Source organism: Sorex fumeus, unplaced genomic scaffold, assembly GCF_029834395.1.
Source record: "Sorex fumeus unplaced genomic scaffold, SorFum_2.1 ptg000024l, whole genome shotgun sequence".
In the NCBI taxonomy this organism is placed as follows: domain Eukaryota; kingdom Metazoa; phylum Chordata; class Mammalia; order Eulipotyphla; family Soricidae; genus Sorex; species Sorex fumeus.
The window spans coordinates 21,342,975-21,363,020 of NW_026606081.1; the positions used below are offsets into that span (position 1 = coordinate 21,342,975).

The 20,046-nt window shown below is 63.0% G+C and overlaps 1 protein-coding gene across 1 annotated transcript; it reads left to right on the plus strand.

Annotated features, from left to right (window-relative positions):
* Positions 1 to 894: 894 nt before the first annotated feature.
* On the plus strand, positions 895 to 19,726 carry ARHGEF26 (Rho guanine nucleotide exchange factor 26). The gene is made up of 14 exons (XM_056114311.1): positions 895 to 1,449; positions 2,911 to 2,950; positions 5,227 to 5,345; positions 9,251 to 9,307; positions 10,879 to 11,039; positions 14,043 to 14,195; positions 14,280 to 14,409; positions 15,123 to 15,197; positions 15,864 to 15,953; positions 16,242 to 16,396; positions 16,625 to 16,834; positions 18,034 to 18,101; positions 18,825 to 18,929; positions 19,560 to 19,726. The coding sequence occupies exons 1-14, from the start codon at positions 895 to 897 to the stop codon at positions 19,700 to 19,702; spliced, it is 2,061 nt and encodes a 686-aa protein (XP_055970286.1). The 3' UTR covers positions 19,703 to 19,726.
* Positions 19,727 to 20,046: the final 320 nt, after the last annotated feature.

The following is a 20,046-nucleotide window of genomic DNA, read 5'->3' on the forward strand; positions in this document are numbered from 1 at the left end:
AGCCTTTTATTTTATGTTCACATTATTCACAAATCATTACGGGAAAGGTAACAGTGAGAATGTGTTTTAGGGCCAGAGAAATAGCACAGGTGCTGAGGCACTTGCCCTGCACGGGCCAAGCCGGATTCGACCCCTGAGCACCTCCAGTAGGAGGCCTGAGCGGGGAGCGCTCGGGGCTGAGGGCCCGGGACCCGAGGATCAGCCGCCCACACTCACTGCCGGCTCTAGGGGCTCTGCAGCCCACATGGCACCAAGGGAGCGGCTCTCCCCCGACTCAACTCAGCACTCACTGCAGCCAGGGCGGAGGCGAGGTGGGCGGGGTGGGCGGGGTGGGCGGGACCCTGGAGGGAGGGGCCGTGGTGGGGCGGAGCCAGTGTTGGGGCGGGGCCAGTACTGGGGTGGGGCCAGGACTGGGGCCTTGGCCCGTTCTGGAGGTGGGGCCAGGGCTGGGGGCGGGGCGAAGACCGCGGTGGGGGGGAATAGGGCGGGGCCAAGGCGGAGACGGGCATCATAGGGAAAGCCCGAGGGTGGGGGCGGGTCTTCACGGTCGGAGCGGAACCTCCTGGGGGCGGGACCTGTAGGGAAGCTGAGGGGCCCCAGGAGAGGGCGGGGCCTCCCGGGGAGGGGCGGGGCCTCTTGGAGGGGCGGGGCCTTCGCGCGGGCGCGGTCTCCCGGAGGGGCGGAACCTGCGCGGACGGGGCGTGGCCACCCGGAGGGGCGGGGCCTGAACGGGCGGGGCGGGCCTCCCGGGGGCGGGGCCTGCGCGGGCGGGCGGGGCTGTGCCTCCAGGCCGCTCTCTGCAGCTCCCGCCCGCCCGCGGCGACCCGGCCACCCACGGGGGCTCCGCGCGGCGCCGACCCCCGGGCGCGGCTGGGTCCCGCACTGCCCCCGGACATGGCCGGCCGCCCTCAGTCCTACCTGAGCCCGCGCGGGGTGCTGGTCACCGACTTCCCGGTGCACGGCGAGAGCCCCCCGGACCAGGCCGACCCGCCGGACCCCTCGGACCCGCCGGACCCGCCGGACCCCCCGGACCCGCCGGACCCGCCGGACCCCCCGGACCCGCCGGACCCACCGGATCCCCCGGACCCCCCGGACTCGCCGGACCTCCCGCGCCCCCCGGATCCCCCGAGCCCCCCGGGCCCCCCGAGCCCCCCGGAGCCCCCAACCCCCCCAGACCGCGCCCCGCGGCAGCTCATCCCGCGCGCGCTGGCCTCCGAGCCCCGGCGCCGGCAGAAGGCGCGCTGCCCGCTGGACGCGCTGGACGCGCCAGCCGCGCCGGACAGCCCCGGGCCCCCGCGCCGGGGCCTGCGCTCCACGTCCTACCGTCGCGCTGTGGGCAGCGGCCTGGAGCCCGCGCGCGCCGCCAGGAAGAAGAACCGCGCGTCGCAGCCCGCGCTGGCCGCCGTGGCCGAGGGCTGGGGCCGGCTGGCTGGCCGGGGCAGCATCCAGGTGAGCGGCCCGGCCGGGGCGGGGGCGGGCGGAGGCCCTGGGAGCCCCGCGGGGAGAGACCAGAACGGGCCTGAGCGCTAGGACTCCCGGGCTGACCAGGGGGCACCCAGGCCCACCCGGCCAACACCCACAGGCAGAGACCAGTGGACCTGGCTTTATGCTCTGTGTTCTGGGCCACACCAGAGGTGCTCAGGGCTGACTCCTGGCTCTGTGCTCGGGTCACTCCCGGCTCTGTGCTCGGGTCACTCCCGGCTCTGTGTTCAGGGTCACTCCCGGCTCTTGTGCTCGGGTCACTCCTGGCTCTGTGCTCGGGGTCACTCCTGGCTCTGTGCTCGGGGTCACTCCTGGCTCTGTGCTCAGGGCTGACTCCTGGCTCTGTGCTCGGGTCACTCCCGGCTCTGTGCTCAGGGTCACTCCTGGCTCTGTGCTCGGGGTCACTCCCGGCTCTTGTGCTCGGGTCACCCCTGGCTCTGTGCTCGGAGTCACTCCTGGCTCTGTGCTCAGGGCTGACTCCTGGCTCTGTGCTCAGGGTCACTCCCGGCTCTGTGCTCAGTGTCACTCCTGACTCTGTGCTCACAGCTCACTCCTGGCTCTGTGCTTGGGGCTCACTCTAGTGGGACTCCGGACCCCTGCCGTGCCAGAGATGGTACCCAGGTCCCCTGGTGCAAGGCGAGGGCCTTCCCGCTGTGTCTGGCCCCAGTAGCTGGCTTCTTACACCGCTGGTCACAGCCCCACGTGGGGCAGCATAAGTTTTGAAAAACATATTTTAAAGTGAATGTCCTGGTGACTACTTGTGGCAGGGGTTTGACCTGCAGCCCCTGACCAGGTGGCAGCAGTTTCTGAGACTGGAAGGGGCAGCAAGTGGCAAAGCCTGTGCCGTTCAGGCCAGGAGCAGGGGGGCCCGAGACACGGGGTGCAGTGAGGGGACATGCCTGCCTTGGCCGATCCGGGTATGATCCGGGCACCCCAGAGGATCCCCTGGGGACATGCTCGGGGGCCTCTGGGTGGAGCTGGGATGGCGGTGCCTGTGTCAGGGTGCTGCTGCAGGTCTCCTCGAGGCCAGGGCTGTGGGTGCTGCTTGGGGTAGCCTTGCCACGCACAGTGGGGCGCTAGTGGGGGACCCTGAGTGGTGGTCTCTCTTCCCCGGACCCTCTCCCGGGCAGCCACAGACAAGTGACCAGCAAGGCCTGAGTCCTGCTCCAGGGGCCGGAGTCTGGGCTCGAAGACCCTAGGAGGGAGGGGCCACGCAGCCTCGTGAGGCCGTTGTTCACCCCCTGCTCGTGCTTGAGCCTCCCCAGGACCCTGCGCTCTGGTCCTGGAAGTGCTGAATCTCCCAGCGACGAGAACCTCCCCCCCCCACCCCAACACACACACACACACACTGCTGCGTTTCCCGTTTGGCTCACTCACACAGTTTGCCTTTTCTTTCTCTTTTTTTGTTTTGCTTTTCTCGTTCCTTAGAAAAAAATGCTGAAAGGACAAGGAGCATTCGATGGGGAAGGTAAGTGTTTTGATTTCCAGACCTCGTGCTGTGTCAACGTGGAATATCAATTATAAATGGAAATCCCGCTGCAGTCAGCAAACATACCGAGGATGAGAAAAACGTCCGCTCGTGCCGTCACGCAGTGTGAAGCTGTGCACGCAGCTGGGTTTCCTGAGGGAGGCTGGGCTCACGGCAGACCCCTGCGGGCTGCCCGTTTCCTGATGCCCCATCATCTGCCTCCGCAGGGCCCGGAGGTGCTGTTCCTGAGCTGTGGGTTTGGGTCTGATGTCGACCCTCCTCCACTCCATCACGCGTCCCCGAGACATCCACTCTCTTTGGTTGGGGTCTGGGCGGGACTGGGGTCAGGCGCGGTGACACTCGGTGGCCTGGGCCGTGTTAGTCCATGGCAGGCCCAGCGGTGCTACAGCGTGAGGCCCACTTAGCAGAGGCGGCTGGCGCGGTGCCTGGCCACCCCCCAGCCCCAGATGTCTACTCTCTTAGTGTCGGTTCTTGTCACTCGCCTCCTCCCACCCACAGAAACAAGGTCCCCTAGAGCTTGTAACTGTGCACATTTGGGGGTTAAGAGAAAAGCCCCTTGCCAAGTGCTCAGGTCAGCGTTCGCTCTGTGGGTTTGTGGGGTCTGCTTCCAGCTGCAGGAGCCTGGGGGGCAGCGCCCTGCCCTGACCCGTCCCTGTGTCCCCCTGTGCCTTAGAGGACGCACCAGCGGGACCCCAGCCCCTCTCCGGCCCTGTTCTGTGCCTGTTTGGGTCCCGCCCGGCCGTGCTCAGGGCCTTCTCCCGGCTGTGCACTTGGGGTTCCTCCTGTGGGCTTACGGGACACACGTGGTGCCAGAAGTGGAAAGAGGGTCAGCGCATGGGGGTCCAGGGCCTGTCTGCCACCCGTCTCTGGCCGCCGCTGCCTTGTGCTCCCCGCTCTCTGTCACTGCAGCCCTGGCGCTGGGCTGGCGTGCCTGCTCACTCTGGTGCCATTGGGGCCTGCACACGGGTCATGCGTGTCCATCTATGCGGAGGCTGTCCCCGTGTGGGTCTCACAGTCCCAGCTCCCGCCTGTCTGTGCTCAGGAGACGGGTGAGGGGCTGGCGGCTCTTACCCCCCATGCGTTTGAACGCGACTGCTGGCTCCCAGGAGCCACCCAGAGCGGGTGGAGAGTCAGACTGAGTCGCCCTGGTCCGGTGAGAGGGAGCCACTTGGCGCGTGCTCCTGGCCAGCCCGAGCTCCCGTCTGGAATGCAGCAAGAGCCAAGCCAGTCAGGGCTGGAGAAGGGAGTGGCCTCCCGGGGAGGTGTGTCAGGCCCCTCTGTCCAGGGCAAGTGTGATACGCTGGAGTCCCTTGTACCCGCTTGCACCTGAGGAAGTGCGGGGGGGGGGGGGGGGGGGGGGTGCGGCGCGCGGGCCCCAGCAGGCACTGCTGTCCCCTTCCCTACCCAGCAGGCGGTGCTGGGAGTGTTGGGCCGACACCGCCCCAGGCCCAGCCTGCCTTCTCAGCCTTGGAGCTGGGGGCTGGTCTCACAGGAACACACACACACCCCGCCCCCACCCAGATCTACCGCGGGCCCCCCTCCCCCACTTTTCAGCCACACCTGGGGCAGCGCCTGGCCCGTGCCCAGCTCAGCACCGCCCGCCTGCTTGCTGGCAAACCCGTCTTCTGTCCAGCTCCTGTCTGGTGCTGTGCCTGGGCTCTGAGCCCCCACCCTGCATCTGTCCCCCAGGCCCTGTGTGTATCACCCTCCCAGGAGCCCCGGGGACCCCCTTCTCGCTGGGCCAGAAAGCAGCAGCCTCCTCAGCACCAAGCCAGACCTTCACGCTGACTCCCCAGCCCAGCCCAGGTCCTGGCACACGCAGCTTTGGAGCAGAGCCTGCCCCAGGGCCTTTGCACCTGTGGCTCCCGCACAGACCTGTCACTGGGGCTGTCTGGCCCTGCGGGTGCTGCCCATCCTTTCTTAGGCTTTTCCTCTCTGCCGCACTATGATTGGTCTCCTAGCTACTCCTGCTCCCAACTCAGCTGACCCCCAGAGAAGTAGCTTCATGTCCTTGCTCAGGGCTTGGTTAGTGGCCCAGAAGCCAGTGGCAGGGACACAAGGGCGGGGGGGAGTTTGGTGGTCTTGGCCCATGAGGCCTGGCAGGTGGTGCAGGCTGGTGGGGTACGGGAGGCGGGCGTGTGGGTGGTCGTGGGTACTGCCCTGCCCATGCACCCTCCCTCCTGCAGCGGGGGGGCAGTGAGGGTGATGGGCGGGTCGGCGGGCGGGCGGTGAGCTGGCCTGTGTCCGGCCCGCAGGAGATGCTGTCCTCCCCCAGAACCACCAAGGAGAGTCAGAGCCCAGCGAGCAGAAGGCAGACGAGAGCGCCGGGGCCCAGCCCAAGCCCGTGTCGCCCACCTGGAGCCAGCTATCCGCCGTGAGTGGCTCTGGGGGCCGGGACGCATCCCCTGGGTCTCCGCAGCCCCAGTGTGACTGTGGATACTGGGTTAGGCCGGGCTGCCTTATTCCGGACGTCTCCTCCTCTTGCTCCTCCTCCTCTTGCTCCTCCTCTGACTCCTCCGACTCCTCCTCCACCCTGCTGTCCTTGCAGGGACTGGCCAGGGCAGAGTGGCCAGTCCCGGGCAGGGCTGGGTGTCTGCAGCTCAGCGGTGCTCCCTGGGATGCTTGTGCCAGCTCGGGGCAGTGCTCCCCCTCCGTGGGCCACGTCTCTGGCCTCACAGGCTGTGGCTGTGGCGCAGGGCAGCCTGGGGTGGGCTGGAATCAACCTCTGGGCCAGCTGCCACCCTTCCAAGTGGGCACTGCCTGGAGACCACCGAGGCAGCAGTGGGCGGCTGGTGTCCTGTTGTATGGAAGCCTCCAGCCCCTGGCCTTCGCACAGGGCCTGGGTACTCGGTGGTGACTGGTCACTTCCTGTCCAGCGAATGACTTCCTGTCTTGGCCAAATGTGTGTTTGGATTTGGGGAGTTTGTTTTCTTGTTCTATGTTAGACCACCCCTGGGGGTGCTCGGGGCTTACTTCCAGTGGGCTCCAGGGACCCTCTTGATGCCAGGGATGGAACCAGGGTCAGCGTGTGCACGGCCAGCGCCCTGCCTGCCATCCCCTCCAGCCCCAGATGTGTGTCTGTGGCTGGGGGACAGTTTCCTGTCCCGGCCCCTGGGGTGTCCGGTCCTCTGGCTTGGCAGGTGGACACACGTCCTGTGTCAGGGTCCTGGCCAGTCGACTCTGGCACACTGGAGTGTGATTCCCCAAGCCGCTGGACTCACTCCCTATAGGAGACGGAGTGGGAAGGGGAGAAGCCTCTGCCCTGGCCTCCCGCGCACCGCAGGCCCCCGCCGCCCCCGAGAAAGAACCGCGCAGAGAGGGGGAAAGCTGGAGGTCAAGCAGCTCCCCGTTTAGTAGCTCTCACACAGGGGTATCTTTTTTTTTAATTTTTATTAGTGAGACATCATGAGGTACAGTTGTAGACTTACAGAATTTTGTGCTTGGTTTTCAATTATACAATGATCAAACACCCATCCCTCCACCAGTGCCCATTTTCTACCACCACGGGTCCCAGTATCCCATCCCCCTCCCACCCTGCCTCTGTGGCAGGGCATTCCCCTCTGTTCTCTCTCTCCTTTTGGGTGCTGTGGTTTGCAAAAGAGGCATTGAGGGGCATTCATGTTCGGTCCATAGTCTACTTTCAGCATCACACAGGGGTATTTACACATACATCTCCGAGGGCAGTCCACACAGCTTGGTACAGGCGCAGGACAGATGTTAGTTGATGATTTACATTTCCCGCCTTCAGGGCTGGGTGTGTTAACGGGCAGAGGGTGAGGGTGCGTCCTACCTCCTGTTATCCTCTCAACCAGGGCGCCTTTCTGGGTGGAGTGCCAGGGCAAGGAGCGCTCCTGTTTCCAAGGGCAGGGATTTTGGCCAACAGTCAAAGTGAGACCCCGACAGTCCTGCACCCACCCTCTCCGGAGTCTGCTAGGGACACGTCCCCAGAGTGGGGTGATCCTGAGCATGCGGCCAGGAGAGGGGCCCTGAGACAGCCCCGCCCACTGCCCACGGACTCCACATCTGGGGGAGTGAGACCTGCACCCCGAGTCCACCTGGCTCTGGATTCTTCATTTTTAAAAGATTGATCGTTTGGGACCTCCAAGTAGAGCTCGGGGGGCTGAGAACCCCTCCTGTGACAGGCCAGTGCAGAGCCCGGGCTGGCGTGTGTGGAGCCCAGGGCTGGCGTCTGCGGGGCCTGGCGTTGCCTTCTCTTCTGACCGTGGCCTCACGTGACCTGAGGGCTGGCATCCGCAGCAGCTGCCCTGCCCACCAAGCATTGCCGCCCCAGCACTATCTCGGAGGCAGAGACCTAAGCAGGAGTGCGGGAAGCAGGTTGCTGAGGGACCACGGGGGGGGTCCCTGCTGACTGTGCAGGCTTGCCCTCGTCTGACTCTGGGGTGGTTCCCAAGTCTGCATGGCTGTGCCCGGCCCTGCCCCATGCCCCGACCGGCCGCACTTTGGACCAAAACACTGGGCGGTGGGTGCACCTGTGTCTGGCTGAGGGTGTGTGTCCCTGGTAGGACAGACATCGCCCGCCCTGCCTTGGAGGGCGGGAGGCCAGGGGGCGCATGCACCTGCGGGGGGCCAGCTCGAGGCTCCATGACCTCCGGTCATCAGCGGCTGCACCACGACGTCCCTCCCGGTCTGGCACCTCGGTTCCGGGGGCCTGTCAGCTCCTGCTTCTGAGACAGGCCCCTCACCTTTCCCATCATTGCGTGCACATACATGCACACACCGGGTACATGTATGTGCACATGTGCAGGTATGATGGCAGTGCACGTGGGTGAGTGAGCCCATGTGCATGTGGGGTAAATATGTGTGCACACATGACTATGGGGCACATGTGAGAACACATGGGTGTATGCCCTCACATGTACACATGGGGTACATATGTGTGCATGTGTGACTGCAGGACACGTGCTAGTGAGCACACGTTTGTGTGACCTTACGCATGTGTGTACACACAGGATACATATGTGTGCACATGTCAGGTATGACTGTCGTGCATAGCACGTGGACATGTGCCCTTATACATGTGTGTGCACATGTGACTGTGAGTGAGCATGTGGACTTGTGCCCATATATATGTACAAATGTGGGAGTCTGCACACATATGTGAGCACGTGGGGTCCCCATGGGCCGGTGTGCATGTACGTGTGCGTGTACATGCACATGTATGTGTGCGTATGTGTACATGTATGTGCATGCACGTGTGCGTGTGTATGCATGTGTGTACATGCATGTGTGTGTGTATGTGCGTGTGGGCGTGTGTGTGTGTGTGTGTGTGTGGGGGGGGGGGGGGTAGGCAGGCTTTGCTCTCCCTGCAGCTCTCTGCATTCCTGCACCACAGCGGCTGACCCTCTCGCCTCCTTGCAGAGAGAGGACTGGAACCCGGTTTTCCTTTGAGGAGAAACATGTTCCGTGTGGCTTTGGGCACAGTCCCTGATGCTAGCCCTGGGCTTGTCCTCTGCCCAGACAAGACAGAGACCAGTGTGCTCCTTCACAGAGATCACAGTATCGCGGGGTCACAGATAACGGGCCGGAGAGAGGCCACACAGGCAGGGCAGTGGCCTGGCATGCGGCTGACCCAGGTTCTGCCCCCAGCACTGCCTGGAGCGAGCCCTCAACAGGGAATAGCTCTGAGCACTGCTCGAGGTTCCCCCAGAGGGAACAGGCTGAGCCCTCTCCTGGCTGACGCTGGGGGACGCTGGCATCTCAGAAGCCTGGGGGCGGCAGAACCAGCCCTGCAAGCCAGGCCTTTAACTGAAATGGTTCATCTGGTGAAGTTCTTTATGAGCATCGTTTTTGAATTTTGAATCAAATCTCTCATTTTCAGGGTTGGTGGCAGAACACGTTTCATCTGTTTGAGACCTAGGGTTCCAATCCCAGCACCCGAGACTGAATGGCTGGACGGACAGGGCATGGGGGGATTGTGGGTGGATGGGGGAGGAGGGACGGAGAAGGGACAAGTAATGGATGGATGATGGGTGGATGGGGATGAGGGTGGAGGAGGAATGGATGGAGGAGGGCGGAGGAGGGAGGGATGGCTGATGATGGAGGGATGGATGATGGTAAATGGTGTTTGGAGAGTATCCAGAATGAGGGTTGGACCACCCTGGCCTCACCTGGCCGTGCTCCGTTCCAGATTCTTTCTGGTTTTTACAGGTCCACAGGGCTGAGGGCTCACGTTTGCTCGAGGCATGGGCCGGGGGCACACGTGTGAGCCGAGGTGACCCCGACCCTGGCCACCGCAACTCACCTGCATACTCTGCCTAGGTGAGAAGGAATGGACTCTCCCAGACTGTGAGCCAGGAGGAGCGTAAGAGGCAGGAGGTAGGTTCTGAGGGTCGGTGCTGCGGCTGCTCCCAGCCCAGATAGACCCTCCACACTTCCAGCTGAAGCTTGCTCGCACGGCGTGGCACTGGGTGGGTGTGACACTCAACTGGTGACAGCCACCCCCAGAAAGGAGGTGTGATGTCCCCACGGCTCCTTATCTTATTGGAGCCTTGGTATGTCCCTTGGGCTCCCTCCTGGTGGGAGTGACCTAGGGGGTACCTGCTGGCTCTGGAGGCCTGGGACTGTAACCCGGTCAGTGGCCTGCCCTCCAGCCCTGGTTGTCTGGTTGGCCTGTTCCTGGCGGTGCTCTGGGCATCCCGAGGTGCGGGATGGGGTCTCCCACGTGCCGTTGGGCAAGGCCCCGCCTTCGACACTGAGTTCTCATAGGGCTCTGAGGTGGACAGAGGGTTGGAGAAGGGACATTGGTCGACGTGGGAACCGGCCAGGTGTGATGGAACCTGGGGCCCTCAGGAGCAGTCTGGCACCCCTGTCCGTGCATGGTGCCCCCCACCAAGCACGGCACAGCCCCGATGCCCAGGACCGCCCCTGGGAAAGGGTCTGCTGAGAAGGCGGAGCCACGTTGTGCCAGTTGGGGGCAGATGCCGTGTGGGCGCTGGGCGTGTACGCTGCCCATCTGTATCTGTGATGCATCACGTCCCATTCATCCTGCCATGGTAGCACAGCCACAGGGCTGCCCCTTACAGGCGGGAGGCTGACTCCTCACCCCGTTGCTCTGTCATCAGAGCCAAGGGGAACGCCAGGGCACCCCGGGAACGTGCTCTGACGTGCGTATTCCCCACGTCTGGGAGAGCAGAGCCATCCAGAATACCCGTGTCACTGGGCGGGGGACTGGCCAGCGTGGGCCACCTTGTCATTCTCTCTGGTTCAGAAGGGAGATAATGCCACGAAACGTCCACCCGGTTCTCCCCTTCCCGGTTTCTGGAGGCCTTGTGGGAGTCACCAGGACATGCCTGTACTTGGGCTATGGAAGTTATAGCCGGGGGAGTTGCAGCCAGAGCCTCCAACCAGGGGTTACAGCTGGGGGAGTTACAGCCAGAGCCTCCAGCAGGGTCAGTCAGAATCTTAATATAGTTGGGGGGTTACAGCCCAGGGTCAAGTCAGAATTACAGGTAGGGTTTCAGTTGGTGTCATAGTCGGGGGGTCACAGTCATGGGTCACGGTCAGGGGTCACAGGTTGCTTTCAGGGGGTCACAGCCATGGATCACAGTCAGTGGGAATAGGGCCACAGTCATGGCACAGCCAGACACAGCCGGGAGTCACAGTCGGGTACAGTCGGAGGTTTCCGTCAGTCCCATTGAAGGTCATAGTCAGAGGTCACAGCGGTTATAGCCAGAGGCTCCCATCAGAGTCACAGGGGTCACAGCTGTTCACAGCCAGGGTCATCCTCGGGGGTACAGTCGGAGGTTCCCGTCAGGAGGCGCAGCAGTGGGTGGTGAGCAGAGGGGCTGTGAGCACCCACTGGCCGTGACAGTCTCTGCACCTGCAGCCCTGGCGCTGTGCGTGGTGTTGCAGACACATGCCCTGACAGATGCCTGCTGTCCTGACAGGCCATCATGGAGGTCATCTCGTCCGAGCGCTCCTACCTGCTCAGCCTGCACACCCTCATCCGCATGTTCAAGGACTCCCAGGAGCTGGGCCAGACCATGACCAAGACGGAGAGGCATCATCTGTTCTCCAACATCACCGACGTGTGTGAGGCCAGCAAGAAGTGAGTGCTGGGCTGAGTCCTCCCTGAGTGCTGGGCTGAGTCCTCTCTGAATTCTGGTTGTGTCTCTGCCCCAGGACGTCCTCCCTTGGGGTCGGGGAAGGTGTCCCGCCCTTCCTTCCTCAGTGCCCCTTGCCCTGCCCTGCCCAGTGCCCTATGACTTCTTGTGGGGTCATTGCTAAATCGTGGTCACGTGGCCATTTTGTGTTTGCTAAGTGCCATGGGCACCAGTGGGGGAGATTCTGGTCTTGTTCCCCAAGGCCTCCCGACAGTGCCCAGGGCCGCGGGCACCCCACTGCCCGCCGGCTGGCTCAGGGCTGCTGACAGGATCTGGCCGGACCGACTGCTCTAACCCTTGAGCTGCTTTTCCGGCCCCCGATGTCTCCTGATGTGGTTGTTTGAGCCGCACCCCTGGTTCTCAGGGCCTCCAGCTCTCCTGCCAGTGCTCCGGGGAGTGTGCAGTGTTGGGACGGAATCCCGGCTCCCCTGAGAAAGGCCTGCCCCAGGGGCTCGGCTATAGGGAGACTTTCTCTCTGGTGCTCTCTCTCCTGGCCCCGGCAGGGAAGGAGTTTCAGTCACAGGCTGGCCGGAGGGGAGCGGAGCACAGCGGGGCTCTGAGGAGTCTCCGGCTCCCTGCGGGGAGAGCAGGTGAAGGCAGATGCTCTGGGTGGGATAAGAAATGCTCGAGGGCTTGGAACCAGGGGACGTGTCTGTGGGTGTCCGTGGCGGGGTTGCACCTGCCTCCCCCCACCTGTCCCCTAAGAACAGCCTATGTGAAGGTGTGGCCTGTCCCGGGTGCAGGTGGTCGGAGGCGGGAGTGGGCTGTGGGTGGGACACGCGTGGTCGGGGTGGGATTGGGCAGCCTTCATGTCCCAGGAGACCGGCCCCGCCCCAAGATGCTCTAAATGCTCGTTTCCAAGTCCTCGAGCAAACAAGTTTGTCCTTCTTGAACGCAAGAAGGACTTTTTAGTGGGGGCCACACCCGGCTGTGCCCACTCTGTGGACCCTGTGGAGTCCCAGGGCTGGACACGGGTTGACCATAAGCCAGGCACCTTCACCCCGGAGGGTCTTCCCGAGCCCCTGGAGTGCAGGAGCCCTTTAGTCTTGATGGCAGTAAATGCTGGAAACCCCACAGCCACCATCCTGTGTGTGATGGGGCTTGCGACTCCTGTTCTGTTCCTGCGCGGGGCAGGGCGTGTCTGGGAGTGTTTGGGTGACCCCTCGTGGGCCTGAGGCTTTAGCTCTGCAGGTGTTTTCTGCGGGGGTGGGGAGGGGAGAGGGAACAGCAGAGGGAGCGTGTGGGGGGTGCAGGGTGCCCGCAGCCCAGCTTAGCTCTGAGGGGTTTCTCGGGGGCTGAGAGGCTTCGGGAAGTGATCTGGACTCCGGGAAAGCGAGGTGGAAAGGCTCCATGGAGACCCCGAGGGCTGGGACAGGCCTTCTTAGTGGCGGGACCCAGACAAAGGCCCCTTTGTGGCCGAGCCCGGCTGTTGGCTGCTCTCGGCGCTGCTCAGAGAGGGAACAAGGGCCCGTCTGTGTGCAGACCCCAAGGCCATGCCCTGTGTGCGTGAGGGTCTTCGGGATGGGCACCCTCCCCCGCCTTGCAAAGCCCCTCCACCACTCCCCGGGGTGTGGGACTGGACGTGTTGGGTCCCAGGCTGGACCCTGACCCCGAGAGCCCTCCACACTGACCGGTCACACTGCCTGGTCCTTGTTGGAGGTGCAGAGATCTGAAATCAGGAGGGGACTAGAGCTGGGGGGAGCAGGACTGGGAGGGGTGGCGGGGCTGGGGGAGCAGGGCTGAGGAAGGGGCGGGGAGGAAGGAGCAGGGCTTGGCTTGGGTCACCACCCCGGGAGCAACAGCTCTGGGACTCAGGGCACGTGAAGTTCCATGGTAAGGGCCCCACCCAGTGACTCTTGTCACCTGAGATGCCATGAGCGTGTCCAACACACACATGTGTGCACACACGTGCACACGTGCACACACATTCATATACTCACATTCACACACGCACACACATTCACATGTGCACACATTCACACATGCACACATTCACAAACATGCACACATTCTTACACGTGCACACGTGTACACTTTCACACACATACACACGTTCACGTGTACATTTACACACATTCACACATGTGCACACATTCACACATTTATATACATGCACACATATCCACACTCACATTTACACCCTTTCAGTCACACGCACATTCACACACTCACACATAGAATCACACACACTCTCACATGTGCACACATTCATATATACACACATTCATACATGTGCACATATATTCACTCATGCACACACATATACACTCTCATACATTCACACACACATACATTCACCCACCTGCACATAGTTACAGGCATGCATACATTCACACACATTCACATATGCACATACTTCACACATATGCGCACATTCTCATACACACACATTCACACTGACACATTCATACACTTCACACGTTTACACACTCCCACACACAACATTCACATACTCACATTTCCACATACTTTCATTCTCACACATTCACACACATGTACTCATACATGCATGTACTCATACACACAACACTCACCTAGGTACATACACATGCTCACACATTCATGTCCACACAATGCTCATATTCACACACAGCACACACATGTACCTTACACACACATGCTCACACAGCACACACATGTACCCTCTGCACTCACATTCACACACAGGCACACATGTGTTCATGCACCACATGCTTACTCCCAGCAGCACCCGCACTGACTCATACACACACTTAGCCTGACACACCCGTCCAGGCTCGCACACACGCACACACACACTTCCTCAGGACCCTGTGCGTGCACCAGGTGGAGCAGGGCCCTTGCACATGCACTGTGCACCCAGACGCTGCCCGCAGCCTTGCTGGGCGCAGAGCTCTGGCTCCATCGGTCTCCTGAGGGCCGCGGGGCAGGGGTGCCGCCTGGCTGCAACCTGACGTCCATCCATGCAGGTTCTTCTCGGAGTTGGAGGCCCGGCACGGCGGCGGCCCCGGGGTCGACGACATCAGCGACATCGTGGAGAAGCATGCAGCGTCCGCCTTCGAGCCCTACGTGCGCTACTGCAGCAACGAGGTGTACCAGCAGCGCACGCTGCAGCGGCTGCTGTGAGGGCCGGGCTGAGGGGCCGGGGGGCCCAGAGCCAGAGCAGGACGCGGGTGGGGGCCGGTCTGAGCCGCCCGTCTCCTCAGGGACACCAACGCCCCGTTCAGGGAAGCGCTGTCCCGCATTGAGGCCCACGAGGACTGCCGGAACCTGCCCATCATCTCCTTCCTCATCCTGCCCATGCAGAGGGTCACCCGGCTGCCACTGCTCATGGACGTGAGTGAGGGCCGCCCCGACGGCCAGCGCTGCCCCCTCCCGGCCCCCGATGGCCAGCACTGCCGCCCCGCACCACCAACGCTGCCCCCCACCAGCCTCCAATAGCCAGCGCTGGCCCATCCCCTGCTCCTGGGGCCCCAACTGTCCCTGCTGCCCCCCTGCCCCTGAGGTCCCCTTGGGCTGGCACCAGGACGGCCACTGCTCACCCTTGTTTGCCAGGGGCCTCGTGGCTTCCAGGTGTCTAGGGCTGTGAGCTGCGCTGGACGAGTGAGGCTCTGGCCTGTTCCCAGAGGGGCAGCTCCTCAAACCTGTGCTCACGGCATGGGGAGGGGGCGGCAACTCGGGCCTGGGCTGGAGGGAGAGAAGGGGCAGCGGGCTGACTCTCCGCTTCTCCTGGCTGCGGCACTGGCCTGTCTGTCCCCATGAACGTGACCGTGCCCTCTCAGGGCTGAGGGTGGACCTTCATGACCTTCACGCGTGGAGGGGGAAGGCCTTGTCCAGGGCGGCAGGTCCAGGTCCCCCCACCCCTGGCCGCCCCTGCTACCCCCACCCCCCACTTTCACAAGGCGGCTCCCCGCGCCTGGGCCCCCTGCCCTGGCCGCACTTGACCTTGGCATGTCCTGGCCACCAGGAGCAGACAGCTGGGTGGGCTGGGGCGGCAGGGGTCCGACTGCCTCCCCCTGAGGCGGCCTGACTGCTCTGCTCCTCCACAGACAATCTGCCAGAAGACCCCCCGGGACTCCCCCAAGTACGACGTGTGCAAGCGGGCCCTGAGGGAGGCCAGCAAGGTGGGTGCCCGCTCCGCCCTGACCACCCCTGTCCTCTCCTCTCTCCTCTCCCCTCTCCCTCCCTTTCTTCTCCCTCTCTTTCTCCCTCTCTTCCTCACTCCCTCTCTTCCTCTCCCACTCTTTGAGAGAGTCCCTCTCTGTCTCTGTCTCTCTGTCTGTCTCTCTGTCTCTGTCTCTCTCTGTCTCTCTCTACCCCCCTTGTTGAGAACATGGGGAGATGAGTGCGCCTTCTAAAGGGGCGTGAGGACCCCTGTAGTGTTCGGCCCCTGAAGCATGAGCGGGGGCGGGGGGGGGGGGGGGACGAGGACGACACTCGCCTAGTGGACCCGAGGGCAGGAAGGGTTTGGGGGCTGGGACTGAGCTGACAGAATGTCCCTCGCATGGCTGAGAGGCCAGTGAGGGGTGTGGGGGACCCTCAGTGACCATCGCCCCATCAGGGAGCAGAGTGCAGGGTCTCGCCCCATCCTGATCCTGGGCACCCAGCAGCCGCATCCCTGCTGGGCTCAAGCGTGGATTCGGGCAGCGGCACCTGCTGTTTGCTAGGCCCGGGGGCCTGTCCTGGGCTCTCTGTGGTCCCTCCTCCCCCTGGGCTGTACCCGTGGGACACAGGGGCTGTCCCGAGTGGGTACCTGGCTCTCTCGACTTGCCTCGTCTGCCCATCCCCAGCTCGTCCGCTTGTGCAATGAGGGTGCCCGGAAGATGGAGCGCACAGAGCTGCTGTGTACCATCAACTCTCAGCTGGAGTTCAGGGTCAAGGTGACACCCAGCTCCTGAGTGGGTGGGTGGGTGGGTGGGGCGTCCAGGGCCTGAAAAGAGTTCACCTTCCAGAGAAGGGCTGAGGAGTCAGGTGCGTGGTGGGGTGGGGTATGTCCTGGAGTCGAGGAGAGAATGCACGGGGGTCGGTGCAGGGACCCCCATCGCCTGCCCCTGCCCCTCTTGTGGCTGCTGAGCTGCAGGGAGAGCCCTGGGGGCAGGGCAGGGCCGTGGGGGACACTAGGGGCCGTGGGGGACGGGGGAAACTCCGCGCTCACCCCCATGCCACAGCCCTTCCCGCTGGTATCGGCGTCCCGCTGGCTGGTGAAGCGCGGCGAGCTGACGGCCTTCGCCGAGGATGCGGGGCTGTTTTCCAGGAGGCCCTGCCGGCACCACGTCTACTTTTTCCTCTTCAACGACGTGCTCCTCATCACCAAGAGGAAGAGGTGAGTCCCGGGGCACACGGCAGCTGCCACCGCCCACTGACCCCACAACGCACCCCAGACGCGGGGAGCCCCTGCCCCCGGCCTGCGACCTGCTGAGACCCGCCCCTGGCCCCGTCTCCTCTTCGTGTCCTCAGGGAGGGTGGCCGTGGCAGCGGAAGGTCGAAGGCCGTGGCTCTGGCCCCTCTCTCCGGCCCCCACGTCCCCCTGACCGCGCCGCCCCTCCCCCAGTGACGAGAGCTACGTGGTCACCGACTACTCCCTGCGGGACCAGCTGCTGGTGGGCTGCTGCGACGGCGAGGAACCAGCCGTGTCCCCCGGTCGGGGCAGCCCTGCGGCCCTGCACGCCAGACTGGGGGCCGCCGGCCGACTTTTCACGCTCACGGCACTGAGCAACCACGCAGGCGAACGGGTGCAGCTGCTGCTGGGCGCCGACACGCAGTGAGTGTGGGCCGGGCGTGGGAGCTGGTGCCACAGACACCGCGTGCTTGTGTGTGAGAGAGTACGTGGCTGTGAGTGTGTGTGTGTGCTTGCATGTCATACATGAGAGAGTGTAGGACTGTGGGAGGGGGGTGCGTGTGTTTATTTACATGTGTGAGAGAGTGTGTGACTGTGGGTATGTATTTACATGTGTGAGAGTGTCTGGGTGTGTATTTACATGTGTAAGAGAGCGTGTGACTGTGGGGGAGGGTGTGAGCGTGAGAGATCGTGTGTGTTTGAGAGTGTGTGTGTGTGTGAGTGTGAGAGTATGTGAGTGTGGGGAAGCCGCTGAACCGCTAGTAGACTGTGCACTGCCAGGACTGAGTGGACAGCGGGTGCTTCCTGAGTGTGTCAGAGGTCACCAACTACTCTAGAAGCCACAGCGACTGTTGTGAGACTCTGGGGGTCTCCTCCATCTGTCTGCGCTTCAGCCGTGGTGAGCATTTGGGAACAGTCTGAAACAACGTCCCAGGATTTCTTTCTCAGCGAGGTGCATATCGGTGTTTTATTTGTCCGAAGAGGAAGGCACCTTAAAATAGGCTAAGACCCTCCGTAGGACAGTGCTCAGGGCCTGAGACCGGGCTGTGCCTTCAGGCACCCTGGGAGTGACTCAGAAAACAAAGTCCAGTTTCTCACTTGGGGTCAGTGGTTGAGGGTGAGGGACAGACTCACTGGCTTTGTCCATGGAGGATTGTTAGAGACAGCAACACTCTGACCCTCGATTCATGAGATCCGGCTTGTCATCCCCACCACACACACGCACGCACACAGTCACACACACTCTCTCACAGATACTACACACTCACACAAGCATACACACTCACGCACACACATATACACGCACACATGTACACACACAGTCACACACACTCACAAATACTACACATACAAACACATATGCACTCATGCACACACACATGTACACACACGCAAACATACATGCACACACGCACATACATATATGCACACATGTACACACACAGTCACACACAAATACTACACACACACTCACACTCACACACACATACACACTCTCTCAGAGCCAGACAGGGCCTTCCCCTGCTCTCCTGACAGTGCCCAGGATGAAGCCCCTCCCTGGGTTGTGTCTGTCCGGGTCCCCCTCCTGGACTCCTGGGCTGACCATGCCCCTCCCTGCCCAGGAGTGAGCGTGCCCGCTGGATCTGGGCCCTGGGGCAGAGCAGCAGGAAGCCACCCCCAGACCGGACCTGTGAGTACTGGGGACCGGAGTGCTCTGCCATTTCCTGCTGGTGCTGTGCTGGGTGGTTACAGTGGGAGCTGAGGGCTGGTGGTCGCCCTTTTCTATGCCCTGGCAGAGCCTGGAGGCTAACGCTCTGCTTCCTGGTGCCTTGGCTCTAAGCCAAGGCTTCTCGGCGGGTTCCCAGCACAGATTCCTGCCAGGAGCCTGGGTCCCCGCCCCTAGGGCCCCCAGCTCCGAGACCCCCACGGGAGCCGGTGTCACAGCTGAGTTGCAGGACGAAGTGGGCACAGAGCTGCCTGTACACCATGGGCAGGGGAGGGGCGGGGTGGGAGGTGCAGCTGCCGGGCCAGTAGTGCCTGAGCGCGGGACGGGGCCCTGCGGCCGTCCACTCCCAGAACCATTGCTGCCTGTCACGGCCCTCCCGCCCCCACCCCCCTGCACCCACCCCCCCGGACTCCACCCCTGCTCCCGCACCTCTTGCACCCCATGCCCCTCTCTTGCACCCCACACCCTCCTCCACCCCATCTCCCTGCACCCCCACATCTCCCTGCATCCCCGAACACACGGCTGCTCTTGCAGCACTGCCCAGGCTCACACACCAGAATCCTAACGGGCTCTGGATAAAGAGCAAAACTCCCACTGCCCCCAGGGCTGACCAGAACCTGGGCCGGGCAGTGGGTGGCTTTGGTGGCCGCGCCCTCTGTGGTCCAGGTTCATGCGCGTCTCCTGCAGCGCTGACCCAGGTGGAGATCGTCCGCTCCTTCACAGCCAAGCAGCCCGACGAGCTGTCCCTGCAGGTGGCAGACGTGGTCCTCGTCCACCAGCAAGTGGGCGATGGTGAGTTTCAGGGAAGGTCCCAGGTAGCCACAGACCACACTCCCCTCTGCGCTCCCCCTGCACCCCTGCTGCACTGCCTCCAAGTGGGGGCCGGACACAGTTCTTGCTCCAGAGATGCTCCACTGTCCTTCCCAGTGCTCAGGAGAAGCCTCATCTCTGGAGAGGTGCACGTGCACACGTGGCATACATGCACACACAGACACAAGTGCGGTGCATACGCGTGTATAGGAGGACACACAAGCAAACACAGGCATGCACATAGGGCACAGAGTACACACACGCATGTGGGACATGGTGCACATAAGCACTCAGTATACACATGCATGCAGCATATATGAAAACAGTGCACACAGCGTACACAAGCACGTGGGCATATAGGGGCACTCACATGTACACACAGTATACACAAGTTTGTGGTGTACACAAGCAGTGGACACATATGTCCTTGCACAGTGCACACACCTGCCCCTCCCACTGAGTTGCTGGCCCACACCCAGGGTCCGAAGTCCAGGCAGGCCCTGACCCCCCTTGTCTTCCTGGCTCCCAGTGCCCATGTCTCCCTCACTCTGGGCCAGCCCCACCCTCACTGCTCCCAGGCCTTGGTCCTCACAAGTTCCCCCCGCCCCACAGGCTGGTATGAGGGGGAGAGGCTGCGTGACGCGGAGCGGGGCTGGTTCCCCATGGAGTGTGCCCAGGAGATCACCTGCCGGGCGACCATTGACAAGAACGTGGAGCGGATGGGGCGGCTGCTGGCGCTGGAGACCCACGTGTAGCCTCACGCGCTCACCGTCCACCTCCAGTGGGGCCTGGGGTCCTTGCTGACCACAGCACAGAACTGCCGGTCTGGTGGCCCTTGGCGCGTCCTGTGACCCAGAGGCGAGGCGAGGCTGCCGGTCTGTGTGTCACTGCCCAGGTCGCCCCCAGAGGCCCGCTCAGCAGGCACGCACGGTGTGGCTGCGTCCCCGTCTGCACACAGCCAGAAGGGGCCGTCAGTGGCTCCCTACAGTGGGGCCGTCCTGGTGTCACCCCTGACCCATGACCCCCGAGGGATTGCGGGCAGTCAAGAGTGAGGTGCTGTGGCCACACGGAGGAGGTGGACAGGGTGGCAGTTGCCTGG